General features: G+C 32.7%; 2 protein-coding genes across 4 annotated transcripts in view; one reads left to right on the forward strand and one right to left on the reverse strand.

Annotated features, from left to right (window-relative positions):
- Positions 1-18663, forward strand: part of CEP85L (centrosomal protein 85L) — a 196707-nt gene that overhangs the window by 87763 nt on the left and 90281 nt on the right. For all 3 annotated transcript variants that reach the window (XM_079149012.1, XM_079149011.1, XM_079149010.1), the window contains one exon: positions 1426-2213. In XM_079149012.1, the coding sequence (XP_079005138.1) occupies positions 1426-2213 (788 nt within the window). The remainder of the gene's footprint in view (positions 1-1425; positions 2214-18663) is intronic.
- Positions 8457-17980, reverse strand: PLN (phospholamban). Its single transcript, XM_079149026.1, has 2 exons — positions 17824-17980; positions 8457-8983 (listed from the first exon to the last, which is right to left on the reverse strand). Exon 2 carries the CDS (start codon positions 8885-8887, stop codon positions 8729-8731), a length of 159 nt encoding a protein of 52 aa, XP_079005152.1. The 5' UTR covers positions 8888-8983; positions 17824-17980; the 3' UTR covers positions 8457-8728.

Below are 18663 nucleotides of genomic sequence, written 5' to 3' on the forward strand. Positions count from 1 at the left end.
GGACTCAAAATGTGAGAACTTTACTAAAAATAGACTGCAGAATCTGATAGGTAGCCTTTACACATGATAAATTGATTGATACTTTTGCTCATATCCCTCCATCTGTAATATTTTTCCTTTTTCATCTCCAGATGAACAATTTCTGTGCAAAGACCAATTGGAATATCACTTTAAAAATTAGTCTGAGTGGCTCATACTCATCTGAATTTTCTTATAACATTATATTTATTTTCCCTTTGTTTCTTTAAGACAGTATCATGACACATAAGTGGTATTTAGATATACTCTGGTGTATAGGAGATAAACAGTGTGGAAAGATATAGAATAAAATGTGAAAGTTGCCTTTCACCATTCATGTCACAAATTCGAATTGCTATCCCATTTGTAAATATTCTCTGGTAACATTATAATCTTTGATTTTAATGTGGTATATATAATGATGATTTGGCTCATTGAGTGTAGAGGCCCTATTGGTCTTTTGGTCTTTCAATAGTAAAACCATTCGTATGTGTAAATAGTATGATGTAGGGACTTAACTAAGGCAGTAGATATTCAGAGATTTTGAAAGTAAAAATTTATAACTTGGCATTTAATGAACATAAAGAGAAAGGCATTGGAGTAGATGCTTTCTAGCTTGGGATATGTATCATTGATGATGCAATTAGGTGATACTGGAAATGTAGAAACTACTCTGTCTCTGCAAATAAATTACTAGACCCTTTCTTACTATTGTAGGAGCTCCTTTATTCACATTTCGGAATTAGATTTGGAGGAGGTGCTGAAAAGTTCAGATTTGCCATATAGTTCTACAGTTTAGGAAAGACTGAAAAATACGCTTTCACCTAGAGTTGTGTCTGTGACTTCAGTATTAGAGTATGAGTAAAAACTCTCAATGTGGACATGGACTTTTTTCTTTTAAAGGTACAGTTGTAAATCTTGAGCAACATGCCTTTAGCTTATGTCCTTGGTCAATGCTCTCATAAAATGAGGGAAACACATAAGCACACTGAAAACGTATGTGAAATTGTGCAGTTCCACCCCAGCTTCACCTCCAGTATAGCCTCTGATACATACCTTCTATAAATATTGTACCCCCAGCCCAAGTCAGGGCTTCTTACTCTTGAGATAGCCTGCATTCTCCGTTTAATATATCTACCTTCCTAAATAAACCTCTTTCTATGCCTTTGGCTTGTACTGAAATTCTTTTCCATTATCTATGCCAAGAACCCCACTGGTCCTGAGCTAAGTTCCCTCTCTTCTGGAAACTCCTTGGACCTTCTCCAGAGACCTCTCTTCTCCCATGACAGTACCTCTGAAAAAACATGGTGGAAAGCCATGTTCAGATTTCTCTTTTGGCATTTTGCCTTTTATCTCATTCCTTTTATTTGTTAATTGTAACTAATTTGGCAATCTTTTCTCTTTCAGATCATTCAACTTCAAGTGGACCGTTATCTTTTAAGCCTAGTCGATCACTGGTTACTCTTCCCACTGCCCATGTGATGCCGTCTAACTCCAGTGCTTCAATTTCCAAACATAGGGAATCATTAACATCAGATGGCTCAAAATGGAGTACAAGCTTCATGCAGACATTGGGAGACCACAATAGGGGGGAGCAGGACTCTTCACTAGATATGAAGGACTTCCGACCTCTTCGGAAATGGTCATCTTTATCCAGACTCACTGCCTCAGAAAACTGCAGACAAGGTGGCACTGTACACATGGAAGAATTGAGGAATGGTTTGGAAAAGACAGGGAGGAGCAAGGCTTTAACATCACAATTAAGGACTATTGGACCTAGTTGCTTACATGACAGTATGGAGATGCTTAAGCTAGAGGACAAGGAAATAAATAAAAAACGGTCATCAACTTTTGACTGCAAGTATAAATTTGAGAGCTGTAGCAAAGATAACTTCAGAACCTCTTCTTCTACTCTTAAGAGACAGACCTTAGACATGACATACAGTGCCTTACCTGAGAGCAAGCCCATTATGACGAGCTCAGAGGCTTTTGAATCTCCAAAATATTTAATGCTTGGTCAACAGGCAGTTAGTGGAGTTCCCATTCAGCCTTCTGTGAGGACTCAGATGTGGCTTACAGAGCAGTTACGGACAAACCCTTTGGAAGATAGAACTACAGAGGACTCGTACAATTTAACTCCTTGGCAACAACAGCAGATTGAAGAATTTCGACAAGGAAGTGAAACACCAGTGCAGGTAAGGCTCAAAACCTAGTATTTGCTTCCCTCCAGTGGATGTTGTGCATTTTGCAGGAAGCATTACAATCACAGATTGTTGTGGTTTTTTCTCTTCTGCAAACAGACACAGTGGATATTGTGCACTTTGCAGGAAGCATCACAATCAGATTGTTTTGCTTTTTCTATCTTCTGCAAGCATAGATGTTATAAATTTGAAAAGTTTTGCATTGATAAACACAACTTAATAAACGATTGAAACTAACATGAAAAACTTAAAACTTCTATCTTAGTATTTACTTTTCTCTTTCATTTGTTAATTAGGCATGAAAATAAATAAAGCAAAAAAAAAATCTTAAGAAACTTAGAAACAGGGGCTGGGGAGATAGCTCAGTTGGTAGAGTGCTTGTCTTTTAAGCACAAGGCCCTGGGTTGGACCCCCAGCACTGCCCCCCCCCCCCAAAAAAAAAAAAAAAAAGAAACTTAGAAACAAAGAAACTGACATGGTATGATAGAAAGTTAACTTGGGATTACTAGATCTTAGATTTTGTTTCTGGTTTTCTTAGATTTAGAACCTGGATGATTTTTAACCTATTAATTTCTCTGGACCTTCATCTATAAAATGAGAAAGTAGAACTAAAGTCATTTTTAAAGTTTTGGTTACAGATGATATATGTTTAGGTTTATAAATCAGATGTGCTTATCTTTTAAAAAAATCAAGTGTCAGTGTTTCTAATCAGTTTAGGAAAAGACTTTATGATAATATAGAAATAAAAAGTAGTGCAGAGCCCCTGAAGGGTCTAGAGAATATTATATAAATATAGAAATTTCTTAATCTAGAAATGTCTTTATTTCAAGAAATTTTCTACTGTGCAACTTAACTGGGAAACCAATTTTCTAACATAAATCTTGTCATCTATTTTTTATTACCAGAATTTTCTGAAATGAATTCTATCAAAAATTACAGAATTTCCATAGAGTAAATAATTTAAATTATTATTCATTACTACTAACAATAAAAAATGAAGACGAAAGTCCATGTAAGGAGATCACTTATCCAGGAACCTCATAAATCTGAATATAGCCCCCAAACATACACGCAACCTAATATGCTACATTCATAGAACTCTTACTATGTCTAATGTGCCTTCTTTACTCTTACTGGACATAGTTCTTTTTATTTTTATTTTTTTCCTTTTAGTTTTGTTTGTTTGTTTTTCTGTATTGAAGAGTGAACTCAGGTCCTTGTACCTGGTAGACAAGTTTTTATAATCTTTCCTTCCTTCCTTCCTTCCTTCCTTCCTTCCTTCCTTCCTTCCTTCGGATTGAACCCAGGGCCTTGTGCTTGCAAGGCAAGCACTCTACCAACTGAGCTACATCCCCAGCCCAGTTTTTATAATCTTGATTATGTATATTTAAATCACATAAACAAATGTACCATTTCAATGTTTAAATCACACATTTTTAAAAAGACTGCTTTAACCAGATTTATTTGTGATTTAAAGATAGAATACCTTACTGTTCACATACTATAATGTTTTTTTAAACACTTCTGATTATCTCAGAACAGGGATCAGACAGTTTTTTCTCTAGCAGGTGTCTTTATACAGAATTGGAGCTGTCCATGGGGATGAGTATACTACTACAAACTGAAACAGGAATGATAAAAAGAAATGTAACTAAGAGAATTGGGCTAATTTAAAGGAATGGATACTAATTTGCTTATTCTTTTATTCTGCTTGAAGGAACTTCTGCTCTACCCCAGGTTTTCCCTTATATTGAAGCAATGTAGAGAGGTTAGGGAGATTGGAGGTGTATTGTGGGGAAAAACTTACTTTTTAAATCTTCCTTATGCATAGTGGAAAAATGAAGCTACTATTGGAAGAGATATGTATGTGCCCTAAAGTGCCCTATTTCTTGATTAACCTTTTTTGGAATGAACTCTTTATATAGTACTTTTAAATTTGGGAGTAGAATGATGAATCTAGGTAAGGAAAACTAGATATTTCAGGTGCAGTTTATTGGGGGGGGGGTGTGGGTTGGGGAAAGGGATACTGGGCATCAAAATGGCCTCGTGCATACTAGTCAAGTGCTCCCCCATTGCAGCTACACTCTTGGCCCTTCAGTTACAATCTTTGAATCACTGTTTCCCTTCTAAATTTCTTTCATGGACTACTACAGAAAAAGATTATTAATTAACTTCTCCTTGGAGTCTTCAAGTATTGTCTTTATTTTAGAAGTATTGTCTTTATTTTCTCCTCATGATTGTTTCTTAAAAGTCTCTTTGAAGCATTGACTTCCTTTTAGTTTAGTTTTTACATAAATAGAACAACTTTAATAAGAATCGGTCCATCTGATACTTATGATTTTTTTCAGTCAAAACTGTTCAACTCTCACCATGGGAAAAACAATCTTCTATATCAAAGAAAAGGAATTTGACTTAAAGTCATGATCTAATAACACAATGGATCTATATAGAACTTTGTGGCTCTCAAGTGATCCTCACAGGTCCGCCATCCCCAAAAAGTTAATTTGTAATAAGGAAGGTTTGCTCTCCTTAGGACTAGATCCAAAAAAATTACTGTGTCAACCACACAGACTTAAGTGCATAGTGTTCATTGATTTTCTTGATTTCTGCTAAGTCATCTTAGAGTTGAGGTGGTATAGTACTCTGAAACATTTCCCTTTGTGAATTAAGAGAAGCCATATGTGCCCCCATTTGGGTTAGAATATAGGACTCCATGTGCAACTTCCATCTCTAGTCTTTGGTTCTTTTCCTCTTTACTACAGAACCCCCATCCCTCAGCCCCCAAATGTTTGACTCAGCATTGTGACGGAATAAAAAACAAAATCTTGTCTTCTTTTAGGGGAAAAAGGCTTCCCTTTCCTCCCCAGTGCATTCCTTAGTTTGAAGATAGAGGGGTGGAGAATGTGTACTTCTAAACACAGCAGTATATGTTGGTTTCCCATAAGCCGGCAGTGGATCCTCCCCAACAGTAGTGAAGTAGTGGTGTTTAGATATTAGGTGTTCCCCAAAAGCTCATGTGTGAGACAATCGAAGGTTTAGAGGTGAAATGATTGGGATATGAGATCCTCTTCCCAATCAGTGTGGTAACTGAAGGCAGGTTGGGTATGGCTGGAAGATGTGGGTTCCTAAAGGCATGTCTTTGGGATGTATATTTTGTATCTGGCAAGTGGAGTCTCTCTCTCTCTCTCTCTCTCTCTCTCTCTCTCTCTCTGCTTCTTGGGTGCCATGTTCCAGTTGCTTTCCTTTATCAGTACTCTTCTGCCATGATATTCTACCTCACTGAATAACGGAGCCAACTGTCTATGGGCTAAGACCTCCAGAATTGTGAGCCCCAAATAAACTTCCTCCTCTTAAATTGTTCTGGTCAGGTCTTTTGGTCACAGCGGTGAAAAAACTGACTAAAAAATTATTGACAAAGTTGTTTATCCTTTTTTCTCTTTATATTTCCTGAGATATTTTAAACTTGAAATGTTTAAAAAGAGGAAAGTGAAATTTTGTATCTATTTAAATCATAAAGGGACTTACACCAAAGTATTGATACCTGTTTTCAACATATTTTAATGGAGTTTCTCTTATATAAACGAAAGAATTTGATAAAATGACCTAAAGGACTTTGTTTTTGTCTAACATGCAATAAGAATGAAAAAAATTTTACTTCTCATCTGGGAGTATTTTATGTATTTCATTACATTCCTGAGTTTTTTATTTTTATTTTTATCTTTGTATGCTGTTTTATGCTTAATTTTTTTAATGTTTGATATAATCTAGGTGGGTACTAGGGCATTCTCTGTAGATGGGATATTACATTATGACACATTAGCTAGAAAGCATATAACTGATTTTCACATACATGTTTTAGTATAATTAGTTGTGTATTTGACTATTTGTCACTTTTTCTATATAATTTGATATATAGTTTATAGACATTTTAAAATGTGCAGCTACTTAGCATATGAGCAGATCTATTCTGAGATTTATCATATTCCCACTTTGAGAAGACTCAAAAATAATCAGAGGATGAATAATCTCTAGGTCATGGCAATTCATTGCCTGATATAGGTCTGCCCTCTTGTGTTTGTACTAGGAAATCTTGTTTTTATTTTACTTGGGGGAAGTCCCCTCAAAAACCCTGTACAGTATCAAAACTATAATTAGAACATTTTATAGGCAACATCAGTCATGTATAATGGAGCAGTTTTACTGAGTTCAAGAACATTCATTTTAATATAGGTGATTCTGATTATTTGCATTAAAATGAAATTTTAACCAATGAAAATAAGAAAGGTTAATTAATTAATATTAGAATTCATTCCAAAGGAGAAAGTGTTTGAACATTTAGTATTTAAAAAATTTTTAAGTACATTGTTTTCTTATAGCTTGCTCTTTATACAACATGATAAAATGAGTTTCATTTAAATAATGGGATTTTTGTTCTACATTGTATTCTGAATTATAGTATTCTGAAATCTTCACAATATGAGATTTAAATTTTTTCAAAGACAGAATGAAGAATAAAAAAAATCTTTATTTCTGTTTTACTGAGGAAAATCCCTACACTTCACAGTTAATAGTTTGAAATTGATGTTGTAATGAGCAATGTATAAGGAACATTGGACTTATCTGTTCAAGTTTTCCTGTCGTCTTTTGATATCAGTACTGCTAATTAGAGAACTTGTATATTGTTGCATAGGTAAATTCTAAGACCAGTGAGGTTGAGGTCCAATCCGTGATTTACATGTTTTCTGGGTAGAATGATACCCTTTTACCTTCTCCTCCTTAGATATCCATAAACCCAAACTGTTCCCCTATCCATCTCCTGTACTTCTCAGGGATTCCAAGAATTTAAAAGCAGTGTCTCCTTCACTATTCAGTTAACAACACTTGCATTAAAAACCATGGTCATTATCTTGGTGTTTCAAATTCTTTTAGTAACTGTATTTTGGAAAATGAGTAATTGCACATTCTATACACCTTAGTAATTGCTACGTTAATAACATGCCTTAAACTGAAGTTTAAATTGTTGAATTATACAGTCTAGGTGTAAACCATTTTTATACTTGAATCAACTTAAATTACTCAATTTTAGCAAATACATTTTCCAACACCAATTTGTCCTTCAAATGTATTATTTGTTTTTGTAAAATGTTTTTAAAATGGTCAGAGGGGAAGTTGAAAATGTATTCAACAAGAAGATAATTACAGATTAAACTTACTGGATTTTCTATTTAACTCAGTAGAGTAACCTACAAAATAAGTGTTTATATTGAGTTGATAGATTAAGGGAAAAAGCAATATCATTCTATATTATAAATAGTAGATGGACAAAAAGTTCATTTTAAAATATAGCATAAGAATTAATACGTTTTTTTCAATACTAAGGATTGGACTCAGGGCTTTGTACTTGCTGGGAGAGTGATCTACCATTGAGCTATATCCCCATCCCTAGAATTACTAATATTTGGAGTGAAAATTCAAGTTTTTAATTTTTAATGATTGAAATGATATATTTTTCTCTCATTAGAAATCTTTAATTCTTTTCCTTGTCTATACTGGGTATGAGGTTGGAATAGAAGATAACTTATAAAATCATTCTGAAATCTTAAGCTCTCATGATTTCAAGGAAATACTATGACAAATTAGATATTCTAGCTCAAATAATGCGCTACAGCTTTAAATTAGTTAGACTTTATTAGTATTAGTAATTATGGTAAGGACAATGTCAGATGTTAAGCTGATCACCAGTTCCTATGTGTTAATCATGATGTTCTAGAAAGAACAGCTGACTTACTTACATGTAGTAGAATTGTATAATTTTTGAAAACATTCATTAAGAGGAATTTTATTTATATAAGATTATGATCTTTTCCCTATTTGATTCTCCTGAACTTAAAAAAATGTTAATATGGTATAGAAAAAGAATGTAATTTTATTTTAGAATATAGGTTTTGATAAGGAGTTACTACCAAGACTTCTGAATAATAATAATAATAATAATAATAATAATAATAATAATAAATGTGAGGAATCAGTGGGCTATTTTGAATAATAATACTTCATTTGAGTTATTATTTTGGTACTTGTGAAGACCCGAAAACTACTTAGTAACTAATTATCAAAGAAGCTTTTACAGTGCAATATAAATAACATTTGCCTCAAATTGTGAAGCTAATATTTTATATATGAAGTGAATTTGTTAGCAGGGCCATTTCAAAATTAAACTCCTACTTCATCCTCAGAAAAGATTTAGGAAAGAAATTTATAAGCCATTTTCAGGAAATCAACAGTTACATTGTACACATGTATAGTCATCGCAGAATTAATTTTGAAAATGAAGCCCTTTTCGTGTTTACAAGATCTAGCAGTTACATTTACTAACAATTTGTTTTAATCTTGACCTTTTCATAAAGAAATTCTTCTACTCGGGAAGTGGGCTGTATTGTTTTCCCGTTCATGGGATGACATTTTAATCCAATACAGTAAGTTGCAAATCTGGAGATTGCTGCAGAACTTCAGAGAAGCATCACAATGATGCAAATCAGCAAGAGACATATTAAGATGAGACAGAAATTGATAAATAGGTTCTGGAGATTCTGACGTGCTTGTTGAGGCATTTCAATAGTTGAGGCTCTTCTTATAGCAGAGCGAGTGAGGTATTGGACTTTCTCCATGATGCCAGGAAGCAGGAAGTCTGAAGTTTTAAGTGGTCAAGAGAAAGATAAAAAGCTGGCAGCCAATGTGAGATAACCTTCTTCCTTTTAGGTAGCCTGGAACGTAAAAATAGTAAATGGATTAGGATCATATGTATAACCTGTTCTCTGAAATAGGTAAAACACAGTTTTGCGTTAATTGTTCTTTCTCAATGTTATTTGTTTTATATTTATAACATCAGATGTCTGTAATGTGTGTGTGTGTGTGCGCGCGCGCACCTGCATGTGTTTCTGTCTTTTTTGGTGGGACGTATCATTACAATCTCATTTGTCTTGTGTTTGGGGTATAGTAACTTTAGTCTTTACTTTCTTCCAAATTGATTGCAAGTATTTGGTTTATTGTACAACTTGTTTTGAGCTATTCCTTTGGGCAAAAATTCTTATGTATACTTTCCTTAAGTTTGTTTCTCTGTAAACATAATCGGTATGAACATTTAGTATATTAATAACCCCAGAACCAATCTCAGGGAAGAGAAGTGCATTTAAAAGTTATTCCTCAGATCTTAATTTTAGTTCAAAATAAAGTAAATGAGAAATAGATTTCAGTTGTTTGGCATTCCTCTTTATGGTTTTATAGCTTTATAGAATGTTATTTTAAATATAATTTTAAGAAGATTTGATATTATGTACTGAAGACTGTCAAGCTCAATAGGTGTAGTAATTATTATTATCTTACTCTCTACCACGGACAATTCTGTTTACAAATGTCTTGTATTTATGAGCAGTGGTTTATGTCAAGCCTTCTTTCAAAAATCCCACAATCTCTTACTGCTTTGGGGGTCCTAAGCTTAGATAATTAATAAATAAAACAAAGTAAAAATACATCATAGAGTGAGTTAGATTAAAAATTAAGTATAAATTAATTGGCCAGAGGTAATGAGTAATAACATTTGGGAATTTTCTGTTTTCATTCAGAATCCTTCTATATCAATTTTGAAGGAGGAAACATTAAAAATGGAATTTTAAAAAATGTAGCTAAACTGCCCAGAAGTGATAGTGGTTAACAATAAATTTGTTATATTATTGTTAACAAGTTTTTACTATATTGTTCTGACTGCTAGGTTTCATTTTCATCTGCTTTCTATACACTCCATGAAAATCTGCCTTAGATTGCCATCCTGTACCTGATAGGGGCAAATGCTAAAGAGAGCAAATGAGAGGAGAATGGGACAAGGGAGGACATGTATCAAACATATAACTTTTTAGACTTTGGCATTGTTTTTTCAAAGAAACCATGTGATATAAGGTGGTTAGATTCTGTAATCTTCAGTACTTCATCTTAGCTCAGTTTTATTTTAAATAGTATAACAGAATGGGTTTCCATATGAGTCTCTGTCCTCCATTATAGTACAGGCCCACAATAAGGAGTTACACACAGCCAACATTTATCAAACTTCATTCTCTTAAAGAGTTGGCAACAACTTGTATTTGTCTAGCGTATGTTCTTTATTGTTCAATATAGGTGGCTAAACTTATCTGTGGCATTTCACCTTTAGAAAATGACAGCTTAAACTTGGCATATATTTAATTACTTTTGTTTGAATTTTTCAGATAAAAGCAGAATTAGAGGTATTTTGTTCGTTAAGAAAATGTATTTTTATATTGTTTCTGTTATATTTATTTTAAGATCTAGTGAATTTATTGTAGTGAATTACTCTAGACCTAGTAAAATTATACTATTAGGAAATCATGGGAGAATTTTCTTTATTCCTTTATGTATTTGACTAATCCCTATATATTAGCATGTATATAGCAGAATATAGTTAAAAGAGAATAATTAGCACTGATAATTTCTATTTGAATTCACATTTTTGTGAAGTTTCAGGACTTTATCATAAAATGTCAATTTTTAAAAATTATTTTAAGATGAAAAATATGGAAAAGGAGGGAGCTAACCAGCAGCAGTTCTTCATAAAGCGTGTACAGGAGTCATTCCCTGTCCTGACTGAGGAATGGTACTTTAGTCACATGAAAGATGTCATGTTTCCATAAATATTCTATTCCCTTTAAGGATTTCTGTTCTTTGCACATGTTGTTCTCCCTCTGCCTGTAACGTTCCCCACCCCACCCCTTTACAACAACTTTTGATTTTCAGCCAAACTCCAGTTGATACTTAAGGCCCAGTTTAAATATCACTTCCTAATAAAACCTTTCATTAGTCATTAAGGTAGAATTGGTAATCACCTCTGCTGTTTTTTTAAATAGGACTTCAGTGTTACTATTTTCAAATATTTGTCAGGTTGTGTCTATAAATTCAATTTACATTTCAGTGTCCTCAATTAGACTTGTAGTTTATAACTAAAGGAACCATGGGTTCATTTTGTATCTTAGCACTCAATGCATAATTGGCATCATTTGATTAAATCAATAAAGTTCAAGATTTCTATGACTAGAAATTTTAGAAGATTGTTAATGATCAGATTAACCAGTTAGAAAAACAGAATTCAATAGTTGAACATGTAAGCTCCTAAATATGTTTCTCAAGTCTATTCCTATCACAGATGAAGAAAACGAGACTTAGAGGATTTACCTAAGTTTATGGTCTTCTGATTAACACAGTATTAACCTGAACTAGGCTTTGTATAAATGAGTTTTTGGTATTTGTGAAATACAGAGAGGTATGCCCTAAAGAGATGAGCTCTCTACTGTCAAAAAGTATAATTAACATATTTTATTTTATTTATTTTTTTGCAGGGCTGGGGATCAAACTCAGGGCCTCATGCTTATGAAGCAAATGCTCTACCCTGAGCCACATACTCAGCCCTTAATTAATATATTTTAAATGATTTCATGGTACTATAACAGCCAACTGTTATAGAAGAAGAGTTTGTTCCTGGAAACAAATTGGGTTTAGTAACATTTGTTGAACTTAGAAATATGTCATAATTCTAAAGTGATTTGTGGTAACTTTATAATCTTATGCTATAGTTAAAAGTGAATTTGCTTTACCTGCTGAAATATTAGTGGTACATATTTTATTTGGAGGGTTTAATTTATTTTATAGAGTTATAGTCTGATATGTTGAGTTCTAACGCTGCTTAACTTCTAAAATCTGCATGATAATACTTAAGCCACTTTTCATTCCTGGAAGATGGGCCTTCCTTACATATCTCAAGAATTGAAAAGCTGTGTATGAGAACAGTATATTTGCATTTTTGAATTATCTGTTACCTTCCCTACTTTGCAATTTATGACATCGTTGTGTTTATCATTCTCCTTTCTGCCCTGGTACTTCTTTGCAGTTCTTTTTTTCCCCCCTAATTATAACCAAGTTGTTAATAATGTAATATTTGATGGGAAATGTAGAACATAGTTTAATTTTATATTATCTTTTTAAAGCATCCCTTTTGGATAATCAGATTCTGGTGGGATATTCTGAACTTGCATCTGGCTTAAACAGTTTAGGAGATTGAATTTAGTCCTTCATCTCCTTTATTTTAAACATGCGTGGAACTTAATTTAGCCCTGTTCCCTTCCTTTATTAAAAGAATGACTGTGGGTGTATATTGAGTGTTTTGTGAGAGGAAGAATATTTGCAGGTGAATTTAAAAATTAATTATCCAAGCCGGGTGTAATAGCACATGCTTGTAATCCCAACAGCTCAGGAGGCTGAGGCAGGAGGTTCACAAGTTTAAAGCCAGCCACAGTAACTTAGTGAGGCCCCCTAAGCAACTTAATGAGACCTTGTCTAAAAAAAAAAAAAAAAAAAAAAAAAAAAAAATTAAAGGACTGGGCATGTGCTCACTGGTTAAGTGCCTCTGGGTTCTATAATTGGTAATTCCTCTCCCCCCACCAAAAAAAGAAATCCAGGTCTTAGTATTGAGTACTGAAAATATGTGAGTTGCTTAATAGAAGTTAGTTTATAGGAATACCCACATCCTTGTCTCTGAGCTGCATGTAAGAAACAGAAAAGTACCAATAGAGTATGTTATTTGTATGTGGAATCCATTATTCTAATTTTTGTAAGTATGGGAAGGATATAACTAACTTTATTCTTCTCTGAGGGATTTGTAAGGACTTTTGTTCTCTGTTGCTCAAAGAAGGTATGGAAACTGAGAAAAAATCAAGTTGAAGATAGATAATATTATGATTTTTTTTTTTTTAAATTGGAAGAAAGAAAGAGAAAAACCACAGGAAACCCCAGTCTTTCAACAAATATCACGTACCATGTTAGGCAGCTTGTTGGGTGGAGGGTACTGGATGTCAATTCCTGCAGGAATTCTTACTTTGTCTATAGTGAGTTGTATCTCAACAACATAATATCATACTATTCTCGTGCAAAAGGGACCTCAATAGGCTTTTGAAAACTTTTGGTGGCCTGTGTTATGGCTTCCTAAATAATTATATCATAAAAATGTATATGTTGAGCAATAATCACCACCTATAACATACAAATTTAACATTTTCAGTGCTTTCTATAACTTTCTGAACTTTGATTCTTTTGAAGTATTATGTTCAAAGTCAAGAAGAATTCCTGAGATTCTTTTTGTGGACTTGAAAATTTTGCTATCCCCCTTTATTTTTGTCTGCTTCTTTATTTCTTTTAGTAAGCACAGGTATATTTGCTATTAAATTCAGGTAATAAACATGCAAGACTGACAGACATGATACAGTAATTTTTTCCATTTCACTAATTTAAAAGATTAAAATTTTCTACAGATTGAGTTTGAATAAACATGACTTATCTATATTATGATCATCTGACATTTTTTTCTTATTGCCCATTGCCATTTCCACTTGTAAGCCAGAAATGATTGTGTTTACATCAGTTTTTGACCTAATGAAATAAGCTAGAACAATTATCTAACTTCTGTTTATAATGAATCTGTGTAGTTACAAAAGTACACTCTGATGATAATCATTTTCTTTTTGAGATTACCTAATTCTAGACTTGGAAATTCTGTTTGAAGTTACTTTGTGGCAGCAATATTTTATAGCTTTGTTGGTTACATATTAGCTTTCTGAATCTATTGACTACTTCTAATGGGTTATGAAAATAATTGTATAAACATAAAATCAATATATTCTTGACTTCTAACTTGACTCCAAAATGAAATGGCCTAGCTTTTAAGTTTTCCCTTGAGGACAATTCATTAAGCAGTAGCATAGAGAGATAGTTCCCTCTGAAATTGGCATGTGGATATTGTTATTTTGTCTTCTTTACTGTTCATTTCTTTACATGTTGAAATAATGACTTAAAATTAATTTACTTGCATTAAAATATTCTTTTTTAACCATGTAGATATGGGACTTTTTTAAAAAAAAGAGTTGGGGAAGGAGTTTGGGAAAAAGTCTTAAGGAATGATGAATGGTATTTAATAAGTAGATCCCAATTAATGTGGATGAATCATTTTTTTTAAAGCCCTGAAGATGGAGTACACTTTTCAAAGCACTAGAGGTCCTCAGTTGACTATGAGTATACTGAGGTAGAGATGTACACCCAGGTTTTATTTTCATGTGTTTTTTTGGTCATACATACTTCAGAATTATGTAGGGTAAGAATATTGATAAATTATTTCTGGAGATGTCCAAAGAGACTATATCTTACCTAATACATGCCACTGTAATTTAGAAGGATTATATTCTTGATTCCCTGCCTCCAACTTTGCTCCTTTGCCAGTATAAGCAGCACTGTGTGAATTCACACTTCAGATGGAAGTTAGTGATTTCCATAGCAAAAATATAGAAGGAAGATTCTGCTGCTGTGGTGGCATACATCAGCAATCCCAGCTCTTGGGAGGCTTATGGCAGGAGGATCTCATGTTCAAAGCCAGACTCAGCAACTTAGCAAGGCCCTGAGCAACTTAGTGAGACCTTATCTCAAAAAATAAAATGGTAAAATGGGTTGGGGATGTGGTTCAGTGGTTAAGTGCCCCTGGGTTCAATCCAGTATCCACCTCCCACCCTCCAAAAGTAAGATTCCTTTGTTCAAGTACTTCAAAACAAATGAACTTTGAATATTTACATGATAGAATAATTGGAACAGAAATGAAATTGAGGGAAGCTAAGGATATATAAATAGGAGTGGAATAAATTATAAAGTTTGGTTTCTGTGGAAAGTTTCTTTTCCCTTCCTTCCTCTTTCCTCTCTTTCTTCCTTCCTTTTTTTTTTTTCCTCTCTGTGGTACTGGGATTGAACCCAGGAGCACTATACAATTGAGCTACATCTCCATCCCTTTTTATTTATTATGTTGAGACAGGGTCTTGATAAGTTGCTGAGGCTTATCAACCTCAAACTTGCAGTCCTCCTGCCTCAGCTTTTCAAGTTGCTGGCCTTACAGACGGGTGCCACTACACCAGACTTTTGGAAAGTTTTGAGGAGAAATTAACCTGGGTTATAGGTATGAAGCCTAAATGGATTGAAGGTATGTTTTCATCACTGAAACAAATTAAATAATAGGAAACTTTAATTTGATTTTGGTATGTTATTGTTTTTTAAAATGTATGTGGTGATTTTGAATTTTTTCCTACTAGTGTTTATTCCTTAATTACTAAGGATATCTATAATTTTCTTACATCTGACTTTAAAAATGATTTGCATAATATTATTTAGCTTGTTAAAGCTAGAATGCTCTGTATAAATTAAATGGAAATGAAATGGGATGGTTTTAAATTAATAGAAATTCACATTCTCTTAGTTTGCCTTATAAAGTGCCATTTGCAATATATATTACTTTCTATTTGTTTTGTCAGTGTCTTGATTTATTTTTATCATGTTAATCAGTATATAGTGCATATGGTTTAGAGTTGAAACCTAGGCTCTTGCCAGGGTTTCCCTATTCATAGCTCTGTGAATAGGGGAATTTTGAATAGTTCACTGTTTGGCATCTGTTTCCTAAATTATGAAGGAGAGATGCAGTACAAAACACATAGAGAATTAAGAAGATTAAATGAAATATGTTTCCACAAGTACATCCAGGAAATTCTTCAAGAATAAAGAAAGTTTTTAAACTCACTGTCTTCTAGAATTACCAACTATTTATAGAGGTAATCTATACTTCATTTTCAATTAAAGTTTTAATACATTATGTAGTTTGATATATTACATAGTACATTTAAAATACACTAAAATTTTAAGACCATACTTTCTATAGTTTGTTAAATATACTAATATTTTCCTTGAATCATTTTATTTCTGTAGCTATTCTGCTGTCTCTAATCACTGAGATTAATAAACACTATGTGATCCAAATACAGTTGTTTTCCTTTATATCTAAGATCCTGTTAAAATAATTTTGATATGGGAATTTTAGGAAATGATAGTGATGTGCATCTTCTTCATAAAGTAAAATAATTTAGCTCTTTCACCAGTTTTTAACACTTAATGTTCATAATTTATAAATCTCTCACATTTCTTCCATTTGATTTAACACATTTTTAGCACACCTTTTTATAAACAATGACAGTATGTAGACAGTATGACGCCTTAGAAATGAACAGGTTTGGACGTGATGTCTGGCACTGTGGCTTTGTATTTAAAATGTTTTCTATTAACCTGAACACACTATTTTGCTAACAATAACTTTAATAGAATTTCTGCTCCTTGTCTACTTTTTGGAGTAATGTGATGTGAAATCCTGGTACAGTGAAAGAATTCAACAAATACCCCATTGAAGTTCGAGAATGTAATTTAATTGCTATTTGAATAAAAGTGAGTAAATATGCATGTCAACATTTGTGCTGAGATGCTTATATCAAAGGACAATTTTTATGAACATAAATATGTTGAATGGCAATTAGAGTGCTTCAGTGGTAGATAAAAATTAGGAATGTGTTTTCATGTGTTAAGGCTGCTTATGGGATTACAAAGTTTGTATTCATCATAGGAACTAAGAATTCTAAATGTAGATTTTATTTTATCATATATATAAAATATGAAAATAAAAATAAAATGCATATAATTTTCCATATGCTCTGTCACAGATTTAAGAATGAGGAAACACTGATCCATTAGATTGAGGATTGTAATGTGAAGAGTAGAATTCAAACAGAAGCTATAAAATTTATTGTAACATCTCTACTCCTAGGTATTTTTCTTTTCTTTCTTTATAAATTTATGAGAGGAAACTGAGGAACACTGGAGTATAATAACTTGACAAAAGTATATTCATTAGTAGGCAAAATAAGCATTTTATCAGATTTTCTCAAATGAGACTTAAGAATGTTTAGGTGCCAAACATTTTTAAAGTATTGAATTATTATTCTGTAACTTCAGAAAAACTTTTATATGTTTATGATAAGTGTTTTAAATTTTTAAAATTTGTCCTTTATGATATAGTATTGAATTAAACAGTTCAATTTATTAAAAGCATGAAATTTATAGAAATCTTTATTTATTAACAGTTGACTAGACTTTATAGAGAGGAAAAATCTTCAAGACCATTTTAAAAGTATTGTGTATTTCTGTGCTCTATTTTATTAATGTCGCTGTAAGAAATCATAATATTGGAAGAGGTATTATGATAAAGTGCATATTGTCCTACAACTATTGATATTATTCCAGATGTTGTAAATAGCCCAGTTTTGCACTGTTTCAGCAGAGTAACATATAACAAATTAAGCCATTTTTTTGGTATAGAAAAATTAAACCGTCCTACTGCCAAATATGGTAACCTAATTGGAAGACTGTTAAATTGGCAGAAATTCACTTGAAAACCAAAATATAAGTGAAAGTTAAAATAAACCAATAACCAGGATCAAAGATGAATGTGATGCTTTTCAAAATTAACTCTCACTTTTACTGTCACAAAATGGATAAGCATTTATTTAGAAAGTAAGCATTTTGTCATAGCAAACATTTTACTATAACTTAAAACTGAAACTTAGAAAATATGATTAACTCTAGTATGAATTCTAGAAAGTATGAATTATCAAAATCAGTGAAATCTGTTTCTTACCTTGGCTTCTGTGGTCCTTACAATAGAGAATATCAACTTGTGTGAAGTCTTATGGGTGTTTAGCTGGGAGGTTTTCTGACAGTTACCAGGTTTATGGGAATGGTTGCAGTAGGTGGAGGAGAAAAACTGTTCTAGGGAGGTCTTATGATGTCACACAGGGATTCCGAAGCTATGATTGGTTAACCATAGTCTTATCACAACCCAACCTTTAGAACTTTATCTTACTTTAGGTATAGAAAGGTCATTAACACTTAGTGCTTCACTTTTAAAAAAAAAGTGTGTGGCAGATACATGAAAAAAAATTAAGCAAGCTTGGGACAATAGAAAACTTTCCTTAAAGATGTATGCATCTTCAGGCTTAGAGATAATTGTATATTGATGGTAATGACTTTTAGAGTTAAATAGTTATTATAATAGGAATTGTAATAGAGCGAGAATAAAAACACAGGCTTGTGAGGCAGCTTTCATTGATTTCTTTCCTTTTTTGGCTGCTTTGCTTTAATACTGCAGCTTCATAATGTTGACTTCTAACACGACAATACTGTTTTCACAGAATCAAATTTTATACCTTTTCCTGTCTTATTTTGTGTTTGTGCCTCATATCTGTGTGTATGCAGGAGGGGAATATATATAAGATAACCAGTCTAATAACTGTTAGAAAACAAAAGCAAAAGCACAGCTTTATCTTATAGTTAAAGTAAGAACTAATAAATGTACTTAAATTATGTTTTCTTTAAAGTTTAACAGTATATTTATGAATAATAATTCTCTTATTTAAACTGGTATCACCTCAAGAAAAATAGCAATTTACAAATTTAAGTATTTAAGATTTTTTAAATA

Source organism: Sciurus vulgaris (assembly GCF_902686455.1).
Source record: "Sciurus vulgaris genome assembly, chromosome: 7".
Taxonomy (NCBI): Eukaryota; Metazoa; Chordata; class Mammalia; order Rodentia; family Sciuridae; genus Sciurus; species Sciurus vulgaris.

What these genes read in the sequence shown, in the direction of transcription:
- PLN (XM_079149026.1), bottom strand. Translation starts at nt 8,887, where the DNA reads ATGGAGAAAGTCCAATACCTCACTCGCTCTGCTATAAGAAGAGCCTCA.